Raw genomic sequence first — 27,870 nt, 5'->3', positions numbered from 1 at the left:
TTTCTAAGCAAAATTTCTTTGTTTCCAGCATTTAAATCTCACTTAGATTTTCTTGGTTTTTATATTTGCTAGGTCATTTCTGTCAGAATTAAGGGGTGGGTAGCGAGAATTCAGACATATGTCCCAAGGCTGCCATCTGCTTTGCGAATGGCGTCCCATATGTTGTTGACGTGTAGAATTTTCATTGTTGACATTTATGAATTGGCTATAATTGTACTTTGATTTCCTTCTTGACTTGAGTTAATTATGAGGATGTATAAATTTCCAAGTGATATTTGAAAAAAAAAAAGACATGCTACTAATTTCAGCTTCATGGCTTGTTTAAAATATGTGAATTTTTAAACAAGCTTTACTTTCTAGACTCTACTGAGGGATTCTCTTTCTTGATAGATTTTAGTATATGAACAATTTTTTAAAATATTGTCAAGGTATATTTACAATAATGTGTGGTATTCTTACGAAGTTTAGTTTTTCTGACTTATTTATTAGTGAGCATATTTTTCTTCTCTAAAGTTCTGGAACTTGAAACAATTCTTGTTACACATGTTTAGTGATGTGTTGCATTACATATACCTTTACAAATATTCCATTTCCATAATTTTCTCTGTTTTAGCCAGGCACTGGCATCGGCTCCTTTGTGAGACTTATTTTAGGAGGACACCAGGGGACATCAGCACTTTTCACTAAACCAGGTGTGCCAACAAAACCACAAAAGAGACTTCAGTGAGCCACTAAGGGCCTCTAGATCCAGCCTCTGGCCTTTGGCCCCCATCTCCACTTGCTCTTCCATGCTAAACATTCCACATCTCACAACCAGGATAAATACCCCTCACCCCATCCCCAAATAAATAAGAAAAAAAATCACATGTGCCCTGGGTCCGGTGCTCAAGGTCATTGTCAAGGTGAGGATGTGGTTTCTCAAGGTGTGTCTAATCCATCCATCCATCCCTTCCTGCCACCATTTTGAGAATAATGAAGTTGTCCTCGAAAAATTTTTTTTGTCTCATGGAAAGGCCAATTTTTCACATTTTTGATATGAAATAATTGGCAATTACTATCATTTTTTGTACACTTAGGGCAAGTCAAAATGGCTATATGGCTTTCTCAGGGGAAAGAAATCTGGCTCACGGGTGTCCAGCTTATGACCTCTGGTAGGCTTTGTCTTTTTTTTTTTAAATCGTCTCAGACAACTTCTCTGGCACAAATTCTCCCTCCAAAGAAGCCAAATCAGTAGTGTCCAGCCCCAAGGAGAAAGCTTAAATGCTTTCCCTGAACTTCAAGCTGCCTTCTCCAGTCTTTGAGCCATGGACAAGGCAAAAGGGAATAGTGCTGAAGGGAGGGCTTCCCAGCAGTGGTTTTGCACAAGGAGGATCCAATTAAAGCAAGGATGGATGTGATGTCAGGCTTCCTGGATTTGTTTTACCCTCCTCCCCCTGAAACTTCACATGGCAGTAAATCTTTCTTTTTAAAAAAAATTATTTATTAATTTTAAAAAATTTCTGACAAGGTGTTGTGCAAAAGGGGTACAGTTACATAATAGGGCAGTGTGTACATTTCTTGTGATATCTTACACCTGTTTTTCTTTCCCTTCCCTAGATCAGGTAGACATATATACATTACACAGTGTACCAAAAACATATACAGTAGACGCGTGGCCTACACCAAAGGAAATTCACCTAGGACTTTAACTGTAACGTCAACAATAGAGTTTGCTTATCCTTGTCTTATATGAACATACATACATAGCTTTTGAGCTATTGTGATCCACTGAGAGGTCTTTTTTGACCTTTATATGTTGAGTAGTTGTTTGGTTTTAGTTACCTAACGTAGGGTCGCTGACCCAAACCTGTGGGAAATATCATTTGACAACAAGTTTTTGGTTTCACAGACCTGGTCTCTACTGTCTCCCCCTCCCCCCACCTTAACAGTCATATATCAAGGAGATCATGACCCTTTGTTTTCTGTGTTCTAGGCTTGTCTCACTCAACATTATTTGTTCAAGTTCTGACAATTTCCCTCTGAATACCAATATTTTATCATTTCTAATCACTATGTAGAATTCCATTGTGTATAGGTACCACATTTTTTGGATCCATTCATCTGTGGAGGGGCATCTGGGTTGTTTCCATATTTTGGCTATTGTGAATTGTGCAGCGATAAACATAGGAGTGCAAATGTCTTTGTGCTATCTTGGGACCTGTTGTTCAGGATAGATGCCTAGGAATGGTATGGCTGGATCATAGGGTAGGTCTATATTGAGCTTTTTGAGGAACCTCCATACTGTTCTCCAAAGTGGTTGTACTAATTTGCACTCCCACCAACAATGGAGAAGGGTTCCTCTCTCCCTGCATCCCCTCCAGCATTTGTTGTTGCCTGAGTTCAGAGTATAGGCTATTCTAACTGGAGTGAGGTGGTATCTCAAGGTTGTTTTTATTTGCATTTCCTTTACTGCCAGGGATGTTGAACAATTTCCTCATAGGTTTCTTTGCCTTTTTTTTTTTTTTTTTTTTTTTTTTTTGCCATTCCTGGGCCTTGGACTCAGGGCCTGAGCACTGTTCCTGGCTTCTTTTTGCTCAAGGCTAGAACTCTGCCACTTGAGTCACAGCACCACTTCTGGCCATTTTCTATATATGTGGTACTGGGGAATCGAACCCAGGGCTTCATGTATATGAGGCAAGCGCTCTTGCCACTAGGCTATATCCCCAGCCCTCTTTGCCATTTTTTATCTCTTCTCTTGTGAAGTCTCTCTTCAGCTACTTTGCCCATTTCATAATTGGTTTACTGGGCTTGGAGGGGTGTTTTTTTTTTAGTTCTCTGTAGATGATGGATATTAGGCCTTTGTCAGTTGCTGTGCTGGTAAATATCCTTTCACATATGGTTGGCTGTCTTTCTAGTTTGGTGGCTATGTTTTTAGCTGTGCAGAAACTTTTTATTTTGTAGTAGTCCCATTTGTCAAGTTGTGCCCCCTGGGACTCTATTCAGGAAGTTCCTTCCTGTGCCTATAAGTTCTAGCATCTTTCCTACTCTGTCCTTCAGTAGTTTCAAAGATTCAGGTCTGATGTTGAGGTCCTTAATCCATTTTGAGTTGATCTTGGTGCATGGTGATAGGCTAGGGTCTACTTTGAGTTTTCTACATATGGCTGCCCACTTCTCCCAACACCAGTAGTTGAAGAGGCTCTGTTTTATCCATTGTATGTCTTTAGGTCCTTTGTCCATCAGCTGACTGTAAGAGTGCGGTTTTATTTCTGGGTCTTCAATTCTATTCCATTGGTCTTCAGGTCTGTTTTTATACCAATACCAGGCTGTTTTTGTTATGATGGCTCTATAAAAGAGCTTGAAATCTGGTATTGTGATACCTCCTTGTCAGGGCCTCCGAGGACACCTTCTCCCCTATCTCCTGGGGAAAATGCCTGAACCCCAAAAACTATGAAAGAGCACTCGGCCTTGTCTTCCGCCAGCAGAAGGCAAAGGCATACTCTCGTGGACCGCATTTAGCCAAGGAGAGTGAGTTACTGAAGCCTCCCTCCCTGCCCCTTCTCATGTGTCGGAGGTTGGCACGGAAAGAAAGACTCCAGGGAGATAGTCTGAGGTTTGAACTGAACTCCGCGCCCAGGGGGCAGGGGGAAGGATTTATTACGGTGACAGAGGCAGGAAGGCAGGAAGGGAAGGACTTGGCTAATTGGCTGAGCCGGGCTGTCTCGGCAAGAGTGGCATCCTGGGACTCCCCCCACAGGCTGACGTCATGCCCCAATAGTACCGCCCCTGGGCTCCGATGGTGCCATCTTGAAAGCATCCACATGGACCCGAGATTGGGATGGGAGGCGGGCGGAGCCAGAACTACTCCCTCCGGTTCCAGACCCGGAAGGCATAGGAGTGGCTTTTGGCCATACGGCCCCAGGACAGGAGGAGGGGAGGGCCAATCGGGGACCGCCCCTCTACGTATGCAGTCAGAATCCCCACATCACCCCCTCTTTTATTTTTTAAACAGCAGGAGGCGCCTTACTCGAGGGCGTGCCTGTCTTAGGTTGCCTCCCCCGTGGGAGATCGTACCCGTCATTGGCAAAAGAACGCCCTGGCACTTCAGGCTAACCTACCTGCTGGGCGGCCAGCTAGAGGAGAGAATTCAGGGAGAGCGGGATTGGCATTTGAGAGAAAGCCCTGATGTTTCTACTCCATGCCTGTGGGCCCCGGCCAGTAGCGGGTCCTAATGGGCATTATGACTAACCTCGTGGGGTTCCCAATTGGTCAAAAACAAAAGCCACTGTTGACCCGAACAGCCCTAGCCCGTTGCCACAAACGGAGACCTGTTTTGACTAACAGAGGGTAAGGTAAGCAGGGTGCAAATGTGAACATAAGGCACTTATAATGTGAACAATTGTAACATGGAGCGGATGCAAATATGAACAGTTGTAGCACATGAGCAATTATAACACAGGCACAATGCAATGGAGGGTCTCTTATCTGGTTCAGTCCATAAGAGATAGAGAAGTCCTGATCCGATCTGGTGCCACCAGAGATGACGCAGACAACATTCCCTCTCTCCAGTAGTGAGGTAGTAACAGGTCCAAGCTTTGGCTCCGGCGACTTTCGTTGGTCCACGGCAGCCAAGGCGCTGGTAGCTTAAAGCATTGGTTAGTAAACATTTTAACGTAAACATTTGGAGCAAGGTGCCAATTTCCTTGCTTATTGCAAACATTTATCATAAAACATTAAGGTGTCAAAACCCTTTAGCTCCGATTTCCCCCAATGGGGCCCCTAAGGTAAGCAGCAAGGGGAGGAGCAAAGGAAGGAACAACAGTGTGCAAAATTTTCCTTTAGTCCTTGTGCAACGCTGCAGACTGTGCCACAGCAAAACATTGTGCCACGGGATGCCAGGCGATGCCCAGGAAGCAAGCAGAGCTGGCACTGGTCCACCGCCAGTGTACACAGGCAGGTTTTCCGTCTCCCCATTGAGGATCCACCAGGGTCTCTGTTTTCCTAGGGAGAGAGTAAGGGGAGACATCCCTCAAGGGCAGGTGCCCTTGGGTGATCATTCAGATGAACAATATTTTAAGTTTCTAGCTGGTATCCAGATTGGATTTGGTTCCCCAACTGGGAAGACGCATGTGAAGCCCCTTCCCACACTGATAAGTGGGTCCAGGCCTCGCCATGCTCCTGTGAGGGGGTCCTTCCAACGGACTTCCACCTTTACATAAGGTGTTTGGCTTGACCAATGTCTCTGGAAAGCCAACAGAGGTTGGTGCTTGGAAAAATTTTAAATATTTAATGTAAACATCGCTGTCCTCAGCTGGTCAAGGGGGCTTCCCCCCCCCTTTTGTTTTAATAATTGATCCTTCAGGGTCTTATTATGCCTCTCAATTATGGCCTGACCCTGTGGGTTGTATGGTATTCCAGTGGTATGTTTAATATTCCACGTTTGGAAAAAGGCCTGTAAAGGCTTGCTGGTGAAACAAGGTCCATTATCTGTCTTTACTTGTAGGGGAAGCCCTAGGATAACAAAACATTGTAGGAAGTGGCTCTCAGCATGCTGGGCTCTTTCCCTCGCATGTGCGGTGGCCCAGCAGGCCCGAGACTGGGTATCTATGGACATAAATATATATATTTTAACCTTCCAAAAGGAGCATAGTGGGTTACATCAGTCTGCCAGATAACATTAGGCTTTAAGCCTCTGGGGTTGACTCCAGGAGATTGCAGGGGAGGGACTTGCAGAAAAGGCATACATGCCTTGCAAGTCCTAATAATCTTTTTTAAATCCTTTATAGGAACTGAAGGAAATCTCTGATGTAACCCTCTCCAGTTTAAATGCATATGCTCATGGAGCCCTTGGGCCATTTGGAGGTTTTGAGGCTGTAAGACAGTCATAGCTGTAATAATCCCATTAGTGGCCAGATGATCGGCTGCTTGATTACCTTGTGCCAGGTTCCCAGGCAGTCCTTGGTGTCTGCAAAGGTGCTGTAGGAATATAAGCTCAGCCCGCTCTTTTAACAGAGACCTGACTTGGATCATTAGAGGGGTGATTGGGTTCTCATCTAACTTAATATATGAGGATAGTAGGTTTGGTAACAAATTAACCACATACAAACTGTCAGAAAACAAATTCATCAGCTGCTTGACATGGGTCAGTGCCAGGGCAACTGCGTATAGCTCCTTATATGCGCAGACCCGGTAACTGCTTCAAAATAATGAGTGTTTCCTTTCCCACAGGCAGGGGAGGAGGCGGGGCATACCACCACGGCAGACCCTGCCCTTCCCCCATCTGTAAAAACATTTGCAGCCTTGACAAGAGGCCTGGTAGAAAAAAGCACAGGAGAGGTTCATTGTAGCTTGGAGAATGAGGTCACCCACCTCGAAGTTCCATAATGGCAATCTAACTTCCCCATAAAACCCTCTAAGGCACTAGACACCCGGTTATGGTTCCTTTCGACCCATTCAATATCTACCAGCCTGTAAGGGATGGTTATCACATCGGGATCTTGCCCATAATGTCTCAGGGCAGTATCCCTGCCCTTAATTATTAAATCAGCTAGCTGGTACAGCTGGGAATAAACTCTGGGAGCTCCTCCCACCAATGCATGCACCCACTGAAGAGGCTCGCCGAACTGGGTAATGGCGGCTGAGAAAAGCTCAGATCCAGGGAGGACCCAAAGACAGAGTGGACACTCAGGCTTATAGCGAGCTAACTGTGCCTCATCTAGGGCCCTTTGGATTTTCTGGAATATTGCTTGGAGTGATGGAGTTATTGTAATAACATCAGCGGGCGCTTTGCCCTTTAAGGAGTCATGGAGTGGGAGCAACTCCTCTGTAGGCAGGCGAAGCCAAGGCCTTAGCCAATTAATCTCGCCTAACAGCTTTTACATCTCTACCGGAGTATAAGATGATTTGAAGGATAACTGGGGCTTAAGGGGGCACACAGAGTCTAATTTAAGTTCTGCCCCCAAGATCTTAAAGGGGTATACTTTCTGAACCTTGTCTTTGGCTACATGCAGTCCTCCTCCTTGTAGGAGTGTTTGTAATTTCCTATAGGCTGAGTCCAACACTTGGACGTCAGCTGCCCCAATAATGATGTCATCCATATAAACATATAGAATAATATCTGGCTGCTCCGAAGAGGTTGAAGGACTTGTGACACATAATGCTGACAAAAGGCTGGACTACTAGCCATGCCCTGGGGCAGAACCACCCACTCATACCTTTGGTTTGGCCCCTGGTGGTTAACTGAGGGCATGGAAAAGGCAAACTTTTCACAGTCTTGGGGATCAAGGAGTATAGAAAAGAAACAGTCCTTGATGTCAATTACAATCAAATGTCTATCCCAAGGAATGGAGGAAATCCATGGCAGCCCCCTTAAGGGGGTGCCTATGGGGACTATCCGCTCATTAATCTTCCTTAGGTCCTGTACCATCCTCCATTTACCTGAGGCCTTTTGTATAACAAATACCGGCTGTTCCAAGGGCTCAGCGAGGGTCTAATATGCCCTAGGGACAGTTGTTCTGACACTATTTCCTTTAATTTCTCTAATTTGTTTGAGGGGAGTGGCCACTGTTCCATCCACACTGGGGGTCCCGGAAGCCATTGAATGGCAGGGACAGTAGGAACAGTGGCCTTTAGGATTGGGGGTGAGGCCCTGTAGAAGAAGCAGGAGCCTCCTGACTTGAGGTCTCAGGAGGAGGCACTCCCTGATGGTCATTAGGGCCACCTGACGGGTCATGGCCTGATGAGACCACGGCCTTAGTCTTCGCTAAGATGTCCCGTCCCAGCAGATTGTCTGATAAGCCTGCCATTATCAGGGGACGCACTTCGCCCTTATTACCATTCGGATCATTCCAGGCAAGCCAGTTCCTAGTTACTTCACTGTCAACTTCGCCCCCTAATCCTGTCGTCTGGGGCCCGGCGATCAAATCCCACCAAGGAGGAATTTCCTCCTTCCTTAATACAGTCCAGTCAGCTCCAGTATCAAGTAAGCATCGGAACTTTTTCCTGGCTATAGTAACCTTCATGCTTGGCCTGGCTTCTGAGACTATCGGGACTACCCAGTGGACCCCAGGTTGGTCATTAGGCTGGTCGCCGGGTTGGTCACAGAGCTGGTCACTAGACTGGTTGCCTCCTTTGGGTGACGGGGCTGGAGGGCACCCCACTACTAGTTTAAAGGCTTCCCCCCAGCTTCAAACTTGGACTTGCACTCGCTCCGCCAATGATATCCCTTCTTGCACCGGGGGCAAGGTGTCTTAGGTGGCACCTTAGTTTGGCCGGAGTTTCGTCCTGATGAGGCACTAGGTCTTACAGAGCCTGAAGGACATTCTCTCTTGAAATGGCCATGGCCACCACACCCATAACATCGCCCTATGCTTAGTTCGTTGGCTGTGGCAGGAGCGGGCTTCTCATTAAGTGAGGCAGTCAGCACCTGTGTCCGGCGGGTCCGAGTATTGAGATCCCGACAGGCAAATATCCAGCTTTCTAGAGGCTTGTCTTTCATTCCTGCACAAGCTAGTTTGTGGTCTGGGGCCATTCCGTCCCACACCAGGGACCTGACAAGTTCGTCCATCTGAGACCAAGGAGCCTTCACCTGAATACTTTCCTCCACCCTCTCGATAAAGGAGGCGAGGTCCTCTGTCGCCCCTTGAGTAACTTCTAATGTCAGGGTCTTTGGGGCCCCCTTCTCTAAGGATCTCCTTGCCCACATCCCCAGGGCCCACACCCGCTTCCAACAGGATGCGGGAAGAGGGACCTGTTGAAAGTCAGTAACATAGGGATTGGCGGGCCCATACAACATTTCGAAGGTGATGGGGATTGGGGAATTGTTTGCTCGAAATTTCTCAGCCTGAGCAGAGCATGCATCCCTAAAGGATGCACCATTTCATGTAATCTTTCATAACAAGCACGGTCTGATCTACGCGTCCCCACGTTTGTGCGTCCGAAAACCAGTTGTTCAGGCCATGGAGTAGGGTGTGAGCCCAAGAAGAGTTTGGTCCCCTCTCAGTGACCATTTTCCTAAGATCTCGAAACTCCTTGACTTCCCCAGGTTCCCACCCAGCCATGATGCTGGCGACGTCAAAGTCTACCATCTCCTCTATACCTGGTAGAAAGTCCGGCAGCAGCAGTTCGAGCTGCGGCAGAAACGGCGACAATGGCGGTGATTGCGGCTGAAGCATGGCGGGCCATCGCAGGTCCAGGGCAATGTGTCTGGTGGGGGAGTGGGGGAAAGGCGGCAGAGGCTGCCAGCTACCCCCCTCCCTGGCCGCGTGTCTCAGGAGCATGGCATCTAGTCCGGGATTCTGGAAGCTAGGCCCATGATCGAGATCGGGCCCACTGCCCATCCGCGGGCCCATCAGGATGGGGCATCGGGCCCTCCTCCTGCAGGTCCGCGGGGGGGGGGGTCGCCTCCTTCTCCCCCAGGGCTCTCCTTTGCAGCTCCCGCCCGACCCAATGGATTCTCTCCTGTAGAAAAGCAAGCTTTGAGAGAGGTGATGATTGGGAAAATTACAAGAGGTAGATCATTTCCTATCTCCTCTTCCTTGCCATCCAGCTCCCTCTCCAGCTGGTCCCAGGTTTCCCAGGAAAGCGGGTTAGCTTTAACCAACCATGGGATGGCCTGGGTCAGCTTCTCCCAGATCCGCTTGATGGCAGAATCTGAGATAGTCTGGTATTTTTGAGCATGAACCATAATATCTTAACCGTTGGTTCGCTCCACTGGCTATGCGCTTGGCCCATCTTAGTGGGTCTCTCTCCCCTTAAACACGATCACTAAATGCAACCTGTGGGGTCGCTGAACCCTGAAATTCTCAGCCGTGCATTCTCACCTGTGCCCCACGTTCTGGCGCCAGATGTCAGGGCCTCCGAGGACCTCTTCTCCCCTATCTCCTGGGGAAAATGCCTGAACCCCAAAAACTATGAAAGAGCACTCGGCCTTGTCTTCCGCCAGCAGAAGGCAAAGGCGTACTGTCATGGACCGCGTTTAGCCAAGGAGAATGAGTTACTGAAGCCTCCCTCTCTGCCCCTTCTCACGTGTCAGAGGTTGGCATGGAAAGAAAGACTCCAGGGAGACAGTCTGAGGTTAGAACTGAACTCCGCGCCCAGGGGGCAGGGGGAAGGATTTATTACGGTGACGGAGGCAGGAAGGCAGGAAGGGAAGGACTTGGCTAATTGGCTGAGCCGGGCTGCCTCGGCAAGAGTTGCATCCTGGGACTCCCCCCACAGGCTGACGTCATGCCCCAATAGTACCACCCCTGGGCTCCGATGGCGCCATCTTGAAAGCATCCACGTGAACCTGAGATCGGGACGGGAGGCAGGCGGAGCCAGAGCTACTCCCTCTGGTTCCGGACCCGGAAGTCATAGGAGTGGCTTCTGGCCATACAGTCCCAGGACGGGAGGAGGGGAGGGCCAATCGGGGACCGCCCCTCTACGTATGCAGTCAGCATCCCCACACCTGCACTGCTTTTTTTGCCTAGAATTGCTTTGGCTATTCTAGGTCTTTTTCTGTTCCATATGAATTTATGGGTTGCTTTCTCTATTTCAGTGAAGAATGTAGCTGGGATCTTGATGCTCCTGGATTAGTCCGCCCTGGAGTTTAACCGTTTCTTGGAGTGTGGTAATTTTCTGGTCCTTATCAGCTGCATCGTCATCCAAAAGAGAGATTCAGGATTTGATATGATCAATTCTTTGTGATGTGGCTTAGAGTGTGGTGTTTATGGATGACAGTGAGCTGTTTATGGTTGCCAGATCAGCTCTCATCATGGTGATTTCTTCTTCTAAATAGTTATATTTTGAATCTGTTTTTTCATGCACTTCGTTTCTCACGATGTTAAGGTCTTCTTTAATGGAGAAGTGTACTGTATCCATTTTTGCTTCCACTTTTTTCTTGAGTTCCTGTAGATTTTTTGAGACTTCCAGTCTAAGCTCCTGTATCTGTTTTCTGAATTCGGTCCTGAGGCTTTCAATCATTTTTTCGACCTTATTCTCATTTGTTTTTTATTCTCCATCTCTTCTTCAGTCGTACTACTTTTTGGAGCTGGCGAGTTGGCTTGACCTTTCATGAAATTTGTAATATTTCTTTGTGATTTGCGCATCTGGAGATCTGTAGGTGGCGACCTTGGCTTGGCTTTGTACTAGTTCCCACTGGTCCATCAGTGGAGACTTGTTTGTGTCCTGGCTCTGGGGTTGAGTTTGGCTGTTGAACCTTACTGCACAATGGGTGAGCCTGACCATCTCGGTTGTTGCCGAGGTGGTCACCCTCACTGCACTTGGGGGTGGGTAGGTTCTGTCTTTTTCTGCAGGACTGTGCTCTGCCGCTGTATTGTGCTGACCCTAGTGTGTCCCTGATGGGGGTTTGCGGGTCACTGATTCAGTGTGGCATGGAGACTTTTCTCTTCTTTGATTCTTTTCCCACTAGGTGCCAGGGTCAAAAGAGCTCACCTCTCAGATTAAGAATTGCCGCTGAGGGCTGGGGATATAGCCTAGTGGCAAGAGTGCCTGCCTCGGATACACGAGGCCCTAGGTTCGATTCCCCAGCGCCACATATACAGAAAACGGCCAGAAGCAGCATTGTGGCTCAAGTGGCAGAGTGCTAGCCTTGAGCAAAAGGAAGCCAGGGACAGTGCTCAGGCCCTGAGTCCAAGGCCCAGGACTGGCCAAAAAAAAAAAAAAAGAATTGCCGCTGAGAGGCGGCTCGCCCATCTGTGCGGAGTGCTCCTGTCAGAGCAGGTGTTGCTGTTGAGGGGTGGCCTGCCCACCTGTGCAGAGTGCACCTATCAGAGCAGGCGTTGCCACTGGGGGGTCCTGCCCACCTGTGCAGAGTACGCCTATCAGAGCGGGAGCTGCCGCTGGGGGCCCCTGCCACCTGTGCGGAGTGCACCTATCAGAGTGGGTGTTGCTGCTGAGGGGGCAGCTTGCCTACTTGTGCGCTCCCACGGAGGGTTGGACAGGAGATCCTCCTGCTGGAGGGCTAGCACCCTGACCCACGCTGGCCCTCCAGGGACACGTGCATGTGCGCTCTAGTGTTTCCTTTGGGGGTGTGCTGCCCTGAGTTTTTGGAGGGTGCTTGTGCCCTCTTGCGAGTCTGCTGTGGGGGGCGGTATGTGTGGACCCTAGCAGGTTCAAGTGTCTGGGCACGGGTTGGTGCCCACAGACTCTCTGCGCCTCCGCTGTGAGGCAAGGGGTGGGGGGGTTCATGTGTTCAGGCCCAGCTGTGGCTGCTGGGCTGGTATTGCACACCAGCAAGCCTGTGACTGTTGTTCAAAAAGTCCGCATGGACCAGGGCACCTCAGGTGGCATTCCAAGGCCTGCCAGTCCCCGGCTCCTGCTGGGGGGGGGGGCAGGGCTGGTGAAGACAGGTTCAGGCTCCCCAGCTGGGACTTTGGGGGATGCCTGTCTAAGGTGTTTCCCGGTCACTTTGTTGGGCACTGCTCTGCCTCTGCTAGCTCCTGTGTCCTCCCAGAGCCTGTAGGGTCCTAGAGCCAAAAGATATGGGGCACCTTTGTTCCCTCAGGGTAGGGAGAGAAAGGGAGGGAGCTATAGCTTCTTTGTAGGGTTTGGGTCTCTGCTAGAGCTGGTCTCCCATTGGGGGTTGGGGCAATGGGAAACTTACTGGTCCTGGATTGTGTGTGTGTCCCGCGCTGCTGTGGGCTTTTTGGGGCTGGGGTGCTGGTGTGTGGCAATCGGTCGTTTGGTGGTGGCAGTCCCGGCTCTCCCCATCAGCTCTCCCCATCTGCGCCGCTCGGTTCCCCTGCTGTTGTCTGTTCCTGACCACCATCTGTCTCAGTCGGTCTGCACTCCACCTGGGGCCCTTGGAGCTCCTATTGTCTGGACTCTGCACTCCTGGTGTGACTTTTCAGCTGTTGCTTCTCTGGTCGCTGACGGTCTGCAGTCCCATTTACCAGTGCCGGATCCCCTTTCTCAGCCTGGCCCTGTTCGGGCCGGGGTCAGTGGGGGTGGGGGGGGGGTACCCCAGAGATTTTCCGGCTCCGAGCAGGTTATAGGCTCTTCTTTTTTTTGTTCTTTTTCATTTCCTGTGTTTTTCTGTTGCTTCTGGTTGTTGGGTTTGCTGGACTCTTGATGGGGTGTTGGGTGTTGGAGTTCCCAGCTCACTATTCGGTTGGAGTGAGTTGGGGTGCCTCCCTATTGTGATGGCGCCATCTTCCTCAGTAAATCTTTCTAACTTACAAAAAGACAACAAAAAAGTCATTCTGTCACATGTAATTCTATTTGCCTTGAATTTAATTTTTATTATAGCAATATTGCAATAAATACCTCATTTTAGTTTCTAATTGCTTGACATATCTTGGCCATAGCACCATTTTTTTAAAAATATTTGGTGGTACTGGGTTTGAACTCAGGACTTGTACTTCCTAGTTAGGTGTTCTACCACTTGAACCATCCCTTCCTGCTTTAGTTATTTTTCCAGTAGCCTTTGCATTCACATGTGAGCCAGCCTCAATTGAAATCTTCTTATTTACACTTCCTGAATAGCTGGGCAGACAGGCGTGCACCACCACACTCAACTGTTTATTAGTTGAGATGTGAATCTTGTGAACTATTGCTCAGGATGGCCTCAAACCATGATCCTCCCATTCTTAGTCACCCAACTATTTAGGATGAGCCAATGCCTCCTATTTTTAAACTTTGAAACCATAGGGACAAAAGAATAATGAAGGCCACACCCCGGTGGCTCATGCCTATAATCCTAGCTACTCAGGAGGCTGAGATCTGAGGATTGCAGCTCCAAGTCAGCCTGGGCAGGAAAGTCTTATAAGACTCTTATCTCTAATAAACTACCATAAAAACCTGAAAGTAGAGCTTTTACTCAAGTGGTAGAGTGTTAGCCTTGAGCAAAAGATGCTTAGGGACAGCACCTAGGATCTGAGTTCTAGCCCTAGGACCAGCACAACAACAACAACAAGGAAATAAGGATAGGGCACTAAATTACCAGTACCATGACCTCATAGCAAACAGAAAGGACACCCACCAACCAGAAAGCCATCTCCAAGGACCCCAATTCCCCCTATTTAACTCAAAGCCAATGTCTGCAACTCTAAAAATGATACAAGATGGCTAAAATGGGCTGACCTTCCTGTGCCACCTTTCTATGACATGTCTGTGCCACATACTCTCTCCCTCTGCCAATTTTACCACTATGTTCACATCATGCCCGAATTCCTCACTTGCCAGATGAAAGAACTGAGGTCACACTTAGATGCCCCAAATTTCTAATAAATGTATTTGGTACCTTGGCCAGGAGTTCAGAGATTAATTGCGTCATCCTCTGACTTGGCTTCACCAACAGGTAACAATGCCTTCCCCTCAGGCATCTGTGGTCAGACTTAATCCTTCTGAATCCATGGATCACAAGCTGAAATCTGATTTTCCTCTCAAGACCATAGATTGACCTTTTCCTTTCACTTAGCCATCTATTCTCTCTTTCACTTTTTGTCAACTTTTGCACAAGAAGAGAATTTGTTTCATGTCCTTCAGGGGAAGTTTAATCCCCAACTGATCATTCTTCACAACCTTTCTTTTATATCTCCTACAGCATTAACAATGAGAAGTATTTGTGGTGACATAAATAGAGAATGAAATTGTCCAGATGGTCCCTGGTTTCCAATGAGTTTTACAGTTTATGATCATGTGAAAGCATAGCCAATCAGTCTGTTTGTCACTCATTCCAGTGTACAATAAATTGCATGAGGTGTTCAATACATTATTTAAAAATATGCTCTGTGTTTGAGAGTTTTGCTCATCTCCAGCCTGCTGTACATGTTCTAAGCACACTTAAGGCAGGCTAAGCTGGGATGTTCCCTAGGTTAGGTTTGTTAAATGCATTATCAAATTAATATATTCTCAACTTAAATGAGTTTGTTGGGACATAATCCCATTGCATGTTGAGATGCAGCTGTCATTGGTTGCTAGGTGTTGGAGCCAGAGAGAAAACAAATCAGAACAGCTAGCTACAAATGAGAAGAAGGTGAATACAAAAAAAAAAAAAAAAGCCCGCAGTCACCCTTTGCTTCTATCTTGAGGTCATTCACTGGTCCATTGTAGATTTAACCCTAAATTTACAAAACAAAGTTACAGCTTTGAATCTGTAGAAATTTCAGCTTCAAGTTCCCTGAAAAACATTTCCACCCTGGTCCTTTCATTTAATTACATTTTAAATACATCCCTCACAGGAGAGAAGTTAATTTGTTAACATTCCTATTCCCTCTTCTGTAGAGTATGCAAACAATACAGTAGACAAAATAACTAGAGTGTCTGGCTAAGGTTACTAAATGAGTAAAGAGGAAGAAAGAAGACTCTGGAACACCTGGCCCTCAGGTACAGTGCTGCTAGAGAAGTGGTGGCAGAGAGGAGAGTTCTCGCACTGTACCTGAGCAGATCTAATCGTAAATGACTCAAAGCAGCCTTACTCATACTGACAAATGCAAAGAAACATTGGCTTTAATTATTCTGCAATGTCTGTTGTGGCAGAGATAACTAGCTTAACTTCAAAAGTCAATTACAAATGAGTATGTGGTGTAAATGTGGAGAGGGACTAAGCCTGAACCATGGAATTCCTAGGAAGCCAACAGCAATGCAAATTCCAGCACAAAGAATTGCATTCTCCCCCACCCTAATTCCGCCCTCATTCCAATCTCCAGTCCATCCCTAGATTTCTAAACCACACAAGACACTGTGCATTATGTGATGCACCAAGTCCTGACCTTCCTTTGTCTGCCTTTAGGTTGTGCTGCTCTATGCTTCTACCTACGTGCTGGTATCACTCAGCATAGACAGATACCATGCCATCGTCCATCCCATGAAGTTTCTGCAAGGAGGTGAGCAAGAGCTCTCTCATAGTGTCATCCTTTAATAGGGGAACCATATTCATTGATACTGTGCTCTTAACCATTCTTCCTTCCCCCCTTTCTTCTCTTCCCCTCCCCATTTGGTTCTCCTTCCCTGCGTCTTTCCACACATCATTTGATTGTCCAAAAATAGGTATAGAAAAGAAATCTTAGTTACTGAGCAAACTGTACTTGTGATTTCCAGGGACGGCTGAAGCAGCTGAGGGGTAGAGTTGGCTGGACTTGCAGTGTAACATTGATCTTGAAGCAGTGTGTCACCTTGCACCATTACAGCCATGCTGACAAGCACACCTGCACTGAGAAACACTCACTCATGCCGTGTTCATTTTCCAGAAACAGGCACCTTGATAAGTAATCATGGAGTAGCTAGCTCTCTTTCTACTAAAATAAATATGAAATCACCACATATCACAGCTAGTTACAAAGAGTTTCCACTTGGATTGGAAAAGTAAATGTCCTCTATATTAAAACAGGGTTGGGAATATAGTCAGACGTAGAACACTTGCCTAGAATACACCCTCTCTGTGTTTGATCCCAGCACTGACAAAATAAAAAAGAAAGAAAAGAAAGAGAGAGAGAAAGGGAGGGAGGAAGGGAGGGAAGGAGGGAGGGAAAGAAGGAGATAGAGAGAGGAGGGAAGAAAGCAAGGAAGGATGGAAGGAAGAAAGGAAGTCAAGAGGGAAGACAAAACAAAAACAAAACTTCTTTTAGTAAATAAAATCTTTATAATCTTAAAAGGCAAAACTCTTCCTAGAAATCATACCAAAGGCAGAAACAAGAAAGGAAATACAATTTTTATTGCATCAAAAATGTGTAATTAGGGGCTGGGAATATGGCCTAGTGGCAAGAGCACTTGCCTCGTATACATGAAGCCCTGGGTTCAATTCCCCATTACTACATATATAGAAAATGGCCAGAAGTGGCGTTATGGCTCAAGTGGCAGAGTGCTAGCCTTGAGCAAAAAGAAGCCAGGGGGGCTGGGGATATAGCCTAGTGGCAAGAGTGCCTGCCTCGGATACATGAGGCCCTAGGTTCGATTCCCCAGCACCACATATACAGAAAACAGCCAGAAGCGGCGCTGTGGCTCAAGTGGCAGAGTGCTAGCCTTGAGCGGGAAGAAGCCAGGGACAGTGCTCAGGCCCTGAGTCCAAGGCCCAGGACTGGCCAAAAAAAAAAGAAGAAGAAGCCAGGGACAGTGCTCAGGCCCTGAGTCCAAGCCCAGAGACTGGCACAAAAAAAATAAAAGTGTAATTTGCTATATAAATAATAAGCACCATAAAGGAAGAGGAAGTGGACAAATGGAAAAATATCTGTATACCATACCACAGGCAAAGATCTAAGAACCTTTCAATGAAGAACTGTAGCAAGAAAAGCTCAGGAGGTTCCCACTGAGAAAACAGGTGAAGGACAAGACAATCCACAAGCAAAGAAACACGCATAAACAGAGGCGCAGAGAACAGCTTTCTTTTTTTTTTTTTTTTTACTTCTAATTAAGTAATTGTAAGAATAAACGTGTGGATAGGAAACTTTACCCACCAGACAGCAAGGGTAGAGGGAGGCTCTGTCAGGGTTTGGGAAATTCAGGGAGATGGTCACTTCTGGGGGGAGCTGCATGCAGACACCATCACCCCATTTTACACATGAGGAAACTGAGGCAGGGGAGGATCTGAGAGATCCCTGTGGCTCGCCTTTTGTTAATAGACCCCAAGTGTGCTCCCAGAGGCTATTCCCATGTTTCTTTTTCTTTCCTTTGAGCAGAGAAACAAGCCAAGGTCCTCATCGGTGTGGCCTGGATCCTCTCTTTCCTGTTCTCCATCCCTACCCTGATCATCTTTGGGAAAAGGACACTGTCCAACGGAGAAGTGCAGTGCTGGGCCCTGTGGCCAGATGACTCATACTGGACTCCATACATGACTATCGTGGCCTTCCTCGTGTACTTCATCCCTCTGGCGATCATCAGGTAAGGGCAGTAGGCCAGGCCACAGGTACATCCTCGCTCTGCTAACCTGCTCTGCTCCCTGGAGACCAGGACAGAAGATTTCATCTACAGCCCCCAGGGCAGGCCTGAGGCCTCCAAAAGAGAGTCGAGAGGAGAAAGCAGACACCCACAGGGAAACCACTGTAGGGCTGTGGACTGCAACCTCATATTGGTTAGCCATACAACCCTGCTGAATGAGGACTGTTGCCTCCATTTCATGAAAGACAGAGCCCAAGCTCAGAGAGGTAAATAACAGACCCCGTGTTACCCAGGATTGAAATCCAGGATTCATTTCAAACCCTGTCTGTTCTTTCTTCTACATCTTACAACCTTCCAAATATAAGACAATACAAACACCAGAGATCTTATAAATGGACTTGTCTGAAATGCATCACCACCATCAACAACAATAACAATAGCAAAACCCTTAGGCATACATACATAAATGTGAAAAAAAAAGAGGGTGTAAGCACCAAACCAGAAAACCATGCAGATACAGTCACATAGAACAAAGAAAAAGTTTATTGCCAGTGAAGGGACTGACAGGTCAGTTCTCACAGGGAGAAGCACCTGTCTGTCTGGGGTGACCACCCATAAGCCCTTAGGGGTAGGGGACCAGGAGGCGAGGGCCTTGGTGCAGACCTGTGGGCCCAGATCTTTATCTTGGTGGGTTGGATTCATGTCAGCTGCACAAGTAGTAGATAAGGGACCTGCAGCTGGCCAGATTGAAGGTCACTTTAAGGGGTTCTGTTACCTTTTATGGTTGTAACTGACCCAATGGAGTGTCATCCCAAGGTAAGGGGGAGGGAGGCCGATTATTTACTCCCTGTGCCAAATGGGCCTAGTGATGGTCACTCTAAGAATCTTGCCTGTCAGGCCCTAGAAAGGAAGGGAGCAGGCTAAGCTAGGGGAAAGGAGTCGATTAGACTAACAGCAGGGAGGAGTAGGGTCAGATAAAAGCAAAGGAAGTTTCTTGGAATCTACCACTGAAGGAGAGATGAGGAAGGACCTCTCCAAGCAAGGCCCTTCATCCATCACCCCCCCCATCTTTTCCCTCTGGGGGACAAGGTATCCTTCATCTTTGTTTGTTTGTTTGGTGGTGCTGGGGATTAAACAGGTGCCTGGAGCATGTTGGGCAAGCATTCGAGCCCTGAGCTGCATTCTCATTCATTCCCCATCTCTTGAGCTAGGACTAGTCTGAGGTAGAATTTTTGTTAGGAATGGTCCCTGATTCGAAAAGCCAATTTCATTATTAGAATCTGCCTTTCTTTAGCTGCTACAGTGCTTGGATAGTTTTCAAACATTTCCCAACATTATGGCAGTCACCTCTTTGTACCTGCTGCTCCTCTTATGCTGTCCATGGTGGCTGGGCCCATGACTGGTCCACAAGAGTGGACTGAGGGATGAACAAGAGTGAGCTCAGAAGTGTCTAGGGCTGGAGCAGACGTGACAGTGTGGCCTCCGCTGGCCAGACCTCCGCTTTCTGAGACTAGGTGCTACCCGAACATCGCTGATGAAGCTGCAAATCAACATTGATTATAACATATTTATTTCAAAGTTCTGCCCTTCTCTCTGCCTTGGGGCATGTGGGACAGGGCTGGGAGGGAAAGTGAAGGGATTTTAGACAACCAGCAAAAGGCAGGTCTTAGCAGCAAGGTTGGAAGGCCCAGGAAGAGGAGAGAAGTAGGGTAAAGTCTGGCAGGAGCCACTCACCCATGGCAGGCAAGGGAGGCATTGCTGTTAGTCCCACTGCCATCCTCCTTGATTTCCCATCTGTTCCTGCCATCCTTCCCACTCAAGCCTCTGCTTTTGCCATGCAGAGCTCCCACCACCCAGGGGCAGGGTTTTTTTTCCCTTATTTATTGTCAAAGTGTTGTACAGAGAGGTTACAGTTTCATACATTAGGCCTTGGGTACATTTCTTGTACTGTTTGTTACCTTCTCCCTCATTCCCTCCTCCCCCCCCCCATGAGTTGTTCAGTTGGTTTATACCAAACAGTTTTGCAAGTATTGCTTTTGTAGTCATTTGTCTTTTATCCTTTGTCTCTCCATTTTGATATTCCCTTTTACTTTTCTAGTTCTAATACCAGTATATACAGTTTCCAATGAACTCAGATAAGATACAGTGATAATACTGGTACAACCACAGGAAGGGAATATAAGAGGATCATCAACAATAGAAGCTACGGTTTCACATGGCATGTTGAAAGTAATTACAACAGTGATATATTACTCATTTCCACAACATGGAGTTCATTTCACTTAGCATTATCTTATGCATTCATAGGGGCATAGCTATTAGGCTCTTGTGATCCTCTGCTGTGACTAGCTTAAACCTGTGCTAATTATGCCCTATGAGGGAGACCATAGAGTCCATGTTTCTTTGGGTCTGGCTCACTTCACTTAGTATAATTTTTTCCAAGTCCTTCCATTTCCTTATGAATGGGGCAATGTCATTTTTTCTGATAGAGGCATAAAATTCCATTGTGTATATGTACCACATTTTCCTGATCCATTCATCTACTGAGGGGCATCTGGGTTGGTTCCATATTTTAGCTATGACAAATTGTGCTGCGATCAACACTGTTGTTCTGGTGGCTTTAGTGTTGGGCATCTACCCAAAAGACCACAAACAGGGGCAGGATTTGTGCCTCTGTCTCCTCCACATTCGCTCAAGCTGCTGTTTAGCCAGGACTCTCCTGCAGTTCCTCCAAGCCTCACGCTACAGCTACACCTTGGTGTCCTTGAAAAGGCAAAGCTGAAGTTGTTGGCCAGTTGAATTTAGGAATGATTTCAAAAGAAAGTGGCACTCAGCAGTCATCTCCCTCTGGCCTCCTTGCTCATCTCCAGATGCCCAGGAACCCCCCCAAAGCTCCAATGTGACCTCCTTCATCCTGGAGCTTCTCCGGAGCATTTCCTGTCTGACAGGAAATCCCTTTCTCATACATTGTCCTCATTGTCCCCCTGTGCTCTACACGGGGCTCTTTGGGGAACAAGGCATCCTAGCTCTTATTTATGTTTCCTTGCTGAGGATTGAACCCGGAACCTCAAACATACTGGGAAAATACTGTACCTACCCCCAAGCTACATTCTAGCTGTCTTCGCCTTCTTGAACCAAGACCAGCCCCATAGTGAGGGATTTTTCTGACTAGCTCCTGGCAGAGTTGGTGCATTTTCTTTTCTCTCAGACCTAAAGATCCTCCTTCTTTCTCTTTATCTCTCCCCCCTCTCTTCCTCTCTCTCTCTTTGTCTCTCCGACTCCATTTCCAACTTTCTCAACATACACACAACACACACACAATACACACACACACGGCCCTCATATGTGACTTTCTGCTGAATACAGGGCCTAGAATCATTTTTGGTATACAGTAGTCATCCAAAAGCATATATAGAAGGGAAGGAAGGAAGAAGTGACAGAGGAAGAAAGGCAGGGAGGGAGGCACTGCGCCATCGGTGGTGAGTCTCCTGAGAGCTGTGCACAAATAAAGATGTTGCCTTTCCATCCTCAGAGACACCAGGCTCCTCAGACGTGAAGTGTCGGTGAATGACAGCACAGGTGACGCACTGCTTTTCTGGGTCACAACAACTGCGGTTTCAGAATTCACTTGACAGAACTGTCGCATTGTTGTAGGGAGGTTATTAGCCCTGTGTAATTGCTTTACTTTTGCTGTGCTTATTTTCTTCCAACCTAATTGATTTCTCATCCTTCTATCATTTCTATCTCTGTGGGATAAAGGTAGAGAGAGGAGACCCGGTGGCCAACAAATGAAAAAGAATGAATGTACATTAGTCATGGAACATTGAGACGTGACTGTGATACACGACACACAGCTATTTGTTTTGCCTGGGGAATGGGGCACCAACTGTGCAGAGCCTGTGATGGGTTGGTCCCCCGTGGGGAACAAAGCTCTGAGCAGAAGGGTCAAAGGTACCCAGGGGCCGGGACAGTAACACCCATGGACATGAGGTTCAAGACCACGGAGAAGGATGGGACCAACCTTGTTAGAAAAGGAAGCTACAACCTCTATATCATTATCTGAGTTGAGAGGAGGTGTTTTTTTATTTTTTTATTTTTTAGATCTCTTTATGTAGTTGTACAAAGAGGGTGCTGTTTAACAAAGCAGTTTATGAATACAATGTATCTTGGTCAGTGTCACCTTCTTCCACATTCTCACCCTACTTCAACCCAACCTTTCCCTTACTTAATTTTGTGTTATATGCAATGAATTCTTGACTACGTTCTCCCCCATGCTTTCTTGGCCCCACCCCCTTTCGCATGTACCAATTTCCTGGTGTTGATTTTGCTGGGCTTTGACCTAGTGGTTCTAAAAGCTCATACTATTTGAGCTCTCCATAGAGTCTATTTAAAACCTTTTCTCACAAACTTGCTCCCTTTTTTGATGGATGTTTCTGGCTGCATTCTCAAAATTCATTACACTCCTGTTCTCCTTTGAGAAAGGAGGGCTTCTCTTCCTATTTTACTTTGTTGTGATTTCTGGAGCTAATGGGAAGACATCTATGCCTTGAAAAGAGGGAAGGAGGGAAGGACCTCCAGTTTGTAAAGTTCAGCCAGACCTGAGTTTGAGTTTGCAGTTGTAAGAGATGAGAAATATTCTTGCACAAGCTGAATTGGACAGGAAGTCACCTGTAACTCACCACCATATACATCCCAAGTGCCACCCAGCTGCTCATAGCTGCTGGCCACACACTGACCTCTGAGAAAAGAAGGAAGAAAGAAGTACAGAGATTTCTTTCTCGGATGCATGACAGCTATATTCTAAAAAGTAGCTTGGTTTGACAATAACTGACAGGTACACCTGGTGATGACATGTTTGCCCAACTCACAATAAACCTGATCCTAGCTTTCTACTTACCTGACTTGTAATTGGCCTTAAATAGAAAAAGATATGGAGACTTGAGACCAAACTTGAACTCATAAGACTTTTCTATTGTGTATATGGTTGATAGTCAACAATTATTTGAATTGTTGATTGATTAAATATTAGGATTCTAAGCCAAGCACTGGTGGCTCACACTTATAATCCTAGCTACTCAGGAAATGAATATCTGAGGATCAAAGTTTGAAGCCAGCCTAGGCAGGAAAGTCCATAAGACTTTATCTCCAATTAACCAGCAAAAAGCTGGAAATGGACCTGTGGCTCAATTGATAGATTGCTAACCTTGAGCAGGAAAGCTCAAGGACAATAGCCAGGCCCTGAGTTTGAGCCCCAGGACAAGGCATGCATATATATATATATATATATATATATATATATAATGGCCATACACTGCTAACATTTTATGGTAGAGGGAAGCTTTCCTTCTAGTTCATTGACCTAGGAAAGGAGTTTCTTGACCTAACAAATACTTAATTTGGGGTAAGGAGACTTTAACTTTTGCCTCATACTTTTCTTTGGTAAAAGCATATCCATTCCAGAAAAAATTCCTGAGCAAGATCACAAGAAGAAATTGAATATTCTCAAAAGATCTAGAGGGCTCTGGAGTTCCTAGAGGACCTTACTGAGCAAAAATAAGAAATAGCAATACCGAATAGAGGGTTGAACTCAGTCATTAATTAAGTTAGAGTCTAAAGATCATTAAAAGCAATTACTGCTTTGTCAGCAACTATAAACTGGAGTTCTACTTTTTTTTTAACTGGTTCACAAGAGGAATGATTACACAGGTTTAAAATAGACCATTGATTTAATCTCAAAGTTTTTTGTTGAAGTACTTAATAAATTTGGAGTGTCAAATAGCATTAAAAAGAGTCTTAAGCCAGGCACATGAATCCTGCAATCCTAGCTACTTAGGAGGCTGAGATCTGAAGATTGCCATCTAAAACTTTCACAGTAATGTTTGTGAGACTCTTATCTCCAATTAACCATCAGAAAGTGAAGCTGTGGCTCAAGTGGTAGAGGGTTGGTTTTAAGCAAAAGAACTCAGAGTAGCATGAAAAAAGAAAGGAAAGGAGGGAGGGAGGGAGGGAAGGAGGGAGGGAGGGAGAGAGGGAAGGAAGAAGGGGAGATAGAGGAAGGAAGGAAGGAAGGAAGGAAGGAAGGAAGGAAGGAAGGAAGGAAGGAAGGAAGGAAGGAAGGAAGGAAAGAGAGGCTGTGCCACAAGTAGATGATAGGGAGACCTAGTTCCTTCTGTCTCCAAAGGCTTCACTTAGATTCTAATCACTGGCTGTACCTCCAGCCACCTGGATCCCTAACTTCCTTGAGTCCTTGCCTCAAATGTAAGTCTCTTTGTCTGATTGATCCTGTCTTTGCTCCAGCTTCAGCAAAGGTAGGGGGCAGGTCGAGGTAGGAGACCCCCACTCCTGCCTTTGTACTTAATGAAGTGGGAGGAGCCATCTTCTGCACCCCCACAGTAGAAACCAAAATTAATATTCCCTTGCATCTTTGTTTTTTTCAGTGTCATCTATGGCATTGTGATCCGAACTATTTGGATTAAAAGCAAAGCCCAGGAGATGGTGATTTCCAACTGCTCAGGTAGGTCTAGGTCTCTCTCTTACCCTGTGTCTCCCAGCTCTTGGCTAATTTGATCTGTACTGCAAATAGAGGCTGGGGCTTCCTGGATGTACAGCCAAGCCCAGTGTTCAGAGAAGACCCATCAAAGGCTACCACCACCTGGCTGTCTTCTACCCTGCCTCTCTGAAAACCAAGAGAAGGAAAGGGGTGCCTTGGGTCTAGCCAGGCTGTGCAGTGTGTCCCCCAAGCAGCCATGGAGCTGGTGGCCCCAGGCAGGAAGCCCCAAAGGACATGAAAATGAATGAATTCCAGTCCAGTGCTTCAGCCAACACAAGATAGGTCTTCCTATTTGGCATGAATGTAGAGGTGGGGAGATTTGCCTTCTGTCCATTTGGGCCCTAAACCAGCGAAGGCACAGTCCACATGCTCTCCCTGTCAGACACAGGACTCGCGTGGCCACCAGAGCCTCCCTTCCCAGTCCCTTTCCTTTGAAGCTGGATGCACTCCATCTCCACACCAACAGCCTCTGCTTCTGGGCAAGGTGGCCAGGCCTGACTCGGTCGCACTGGCCAGGACAAGTGGAGCAGAAGGTAGAGCCAGGTGACATAGTCTTAAGGGGATTTTTCATCTACAGAGTGGGACTGGCTGTGCTCAGTCTCCATGCTTTCTGCATCCTTAATGTCCTCATGCATATACATCAAAACACATACAAATACAGACTTTGCACCCTCGGGTTCATACTGACTGACATACCCCTCTGCACACAGCCACATGCCCTCAGCCAGAGGCTGCATCTGGAATGATAAGAGCTGGATTTCACTCCAGGTGCATCATGAAGAGCCCTGCCACCTTGCTAAGTCGTGTAACCTCTCTGACTTCCAAGAGGTTAATGTGACCCACATAGACTCGACTTTAAGTCCTTGCCTCCTTGCTCATGGAGCTAGCACCTGTACTAGACCTAGACTGGGCTTCTTGGGCCCCTCTTCAAGCTCCTTTTCCCATGTGATGTGAGATGGTCCAGAGCATCACTGGGCACTGCTGGCCAGCTGTCTTTCCCAGGAGGATGAACAGAGATGTTCATTGGTGTCTTTTGTGAATCCAATTCTAACCAGCTGTGTCCTGCGACTTGCCAGGATTAGGCCCGGAGCCTGAGGATGCTAGGTGGTCAATAGCATGGGTCCTGACTGCAGGCAGGCACTACATTGTCCTTTCCCCTTCTCTGAAGCCATATTTTCCAGATTAAAGCACTGGCTAAAAGGCCAAGGAAACTGTTTCTGCCAATAGCAGACAACAGGACCCATACTCAAACGCACATGGGAAAATCAGGGCACCTCCCAGGAGGAAGGGATTGCAAAACAAGAAGGGGTAAATGAGTGAAGAAGAGCTCAAAGTTTTTTTTTTAATACAAAGAAAAAGAATTATCTTTCAATTAAACATCCAAACTCTTTGGCATGGTACTGCATCCATGCACCCTCTCCGCAGGTGTGCCTTTATCACGTATCCCAGCCTCACCTCCTGGGGCTTTTGTTCTGGTAGATTTTTAAATCATCAAGGTACAGCATGACCAAGGGCTCAAGTTAGGGGCTCAGTTTTGTTGAGGTATCTGAGATCACCCCATCCCATGATTTCTATGTAATCAGAAAGCAAATGAGTTTCTCCTTGCCTGCACCCGTTCTCTTGCCTCTTGCACATCTTATTCTTCCCCACTCTCTTCAACCAGTGAGCCGCAGAGCTCACCTGATTTCCAAGAGTTCACGCCTCACAGGGTGACTATAGTGGGCAGATGCCATGGGTGGCCTGGGGTGATAGAGAGTCCCCATATTCCGCCAGCTACCTGCCCTTTCCTCACAGGCCTCCCTTGCTGTGGTTGAACTCCCATCTCTCCCCAGAGCTGTCAATTATTTTACCTTGCCCAGTTTTGACATGCTGGGACTCCAATACTGAAAGGGTACCAATGGCCATTTAGAGATTGATACACAGTATGACATTGCCTTCCCCCAAGGTAGGAAGAGCTGTCGTTAGTTTTCACTCTGAAGTACAATTCTGTGTCTCCTTCGCATGATTCTTAGTTCTCTCCATCATCTCTGACCATCTGTGTCCTCCTTCTGGAATGAGGCCAGCTGGTATTCTCAAAAGATCATATGCCATCTGCATCTTATTCATCAATGGAGCCCACTTGACTTCCTATATGTCAGAACAGGCGTGTTGTTGTGGAGCTGCCCAGTGAATGAGCTCTCCAGTGGTGCTGGCTTGCCACGATTATTACTCATCAACAAGGGGACATTAGCTGTGATTCATGTGAACAGAAGCTCACTTCGTAAACACTGGCTGCAAAAGTCAAGCCATGCCTGCCACAAGAACCATTCTTCTTGCTCACACAAGCATCAGTTTTCTCCCCCTAACTCAAAAGTTGATTAAAACAGAAATAAAAGTCCTTCATAAGAGACCTAAAGACATTCCCACAAACAAGTACCAAGGGCACTGGGTAGATTGTTTTTCGAAACCTGCCCATTATCTTTCCTAAATGAGCATGCCCTCTGTGTTCAGGGCACCTGCAACTCTAACCCTTCAAATGTTTACCTTGTGGCATGGGAACTTGGGGAAGGATACTCAAAGACACATAGAGCCTATCTGGAAAGAACTGGCTCTCTCTAGCTTGTCAGGTATACATTGACCCATGCTGTATCCAAATTGAATATTTTCAATTAGATGAAGTAGAATTGGATGGAGAAAAATAGGCATGGATTAGGAACAAGGTTAAAGTCTTTTCATCTTCTAACTTAATTAATTTAAGGTAAGCCCATTAACAGAAATCAATATCGGTGTCTTCATCAGTAATTATGGATACAGTGGCTTCTCTACAAATAAAAAAATACATGCAAAGACAGCATAAGGCTACAAGTGGAGATTGTACTGTGCTTGTGGATATTAAGTTGTAATATAAAAATGTTGACTCTCAGCCGGGCATCAGTGCCTCACATCTATAACCCTAGTTACTCTGGAGGCTGAGATCTTAGCATCACAGATCAAAGTTAGCCTGGGCAGGAAAGTCCATGAGATTCTTATCTCCAATTAACCACTAGAAAACTGGAAGTGGCATTGTGGCTCAAAGTGGTAGAGTGCTTGTCTTGAGCACAGACCCAGAGTTCAAGTCCTACCACCAACCCAAAAAAATGTTGACTTTCCCAGATGATCTACAAGTTGATATGGTTCCAACCCAAAATGAATTCAACATCGTATTGGACCTGACAAACTACTATTTTACATATATATATATATATATATATATATATGAAAAATCAGAAGTCAGGACTAGCCTAACCACTCCTGAAGAGGTAAAACAAGTAGCAGTTTTCTGATCAAATACTACAAGTTATTATAAAGTCAAAGTTGATATTGGTCCAATACAATAGACAAGCAGAAAATGAAACAGCCCCCAAACACATCCCACATGCATGCGAACTTCATAGACATCAGAAGATCACAGGGAAAGAAGTGAAATTGCATCTCTACTCCAATCCATAGGCAAACAGTAATTCCCCAGAGATCTGAGACTTCAGTGTAAAAAAACAAAAATATTTTTCAGA

At 46.5% G+C, this 27,870-nt stretch overlaps 1 protein-coding gene across 1 annotated transcript in view; it reads left to right on the top strand.

Annotated features, from left to right (window-relative positions):
* Npsr1 (neuropeptide S receptor 1) overlaps positions 1-27,870 on the top strand; it is a 94,451-nt gene that overhangs the window by 53,711 nt on the left and 12,870 nt on the right. Inside the window, exons 5-7 of the mRNA XM_048337132.1 lie at positions 15,710-15,803; positions 17,592-17,793; positions 24,228-24,304. Coding sequence (XP_048193089.1) covers positions 15,710-15,803; positions 17,592-17,793; positions 24,228-24,304 — 373 coding nt within the window. The remainder of the gene's footprint in view (positions 1-15,709; positions 15,804-17,591; positions 17,794-24,227; positions 24,305-27,870) is intronic.

This window comes from Perognathus longimembris, chromosome 2 (assembly GCF_023159225.1).
Source record: "Perognathus longimembris pacificus isolate PPM17 chromosome 2, ASM2315922v1, whole genome shotgun sequence".
Lineage (NCBI taxonomy): Eukaryota > Metazoa > Chordata > Mammalia > Rodentia > Heteromyidae > Perognathus > Perognathus longimembris.
The sequence above is the reverse complement of the archived record's forward strand: the minus strand, read 5'-3'. Positions and strand labels throughout refer to the sequence as shown.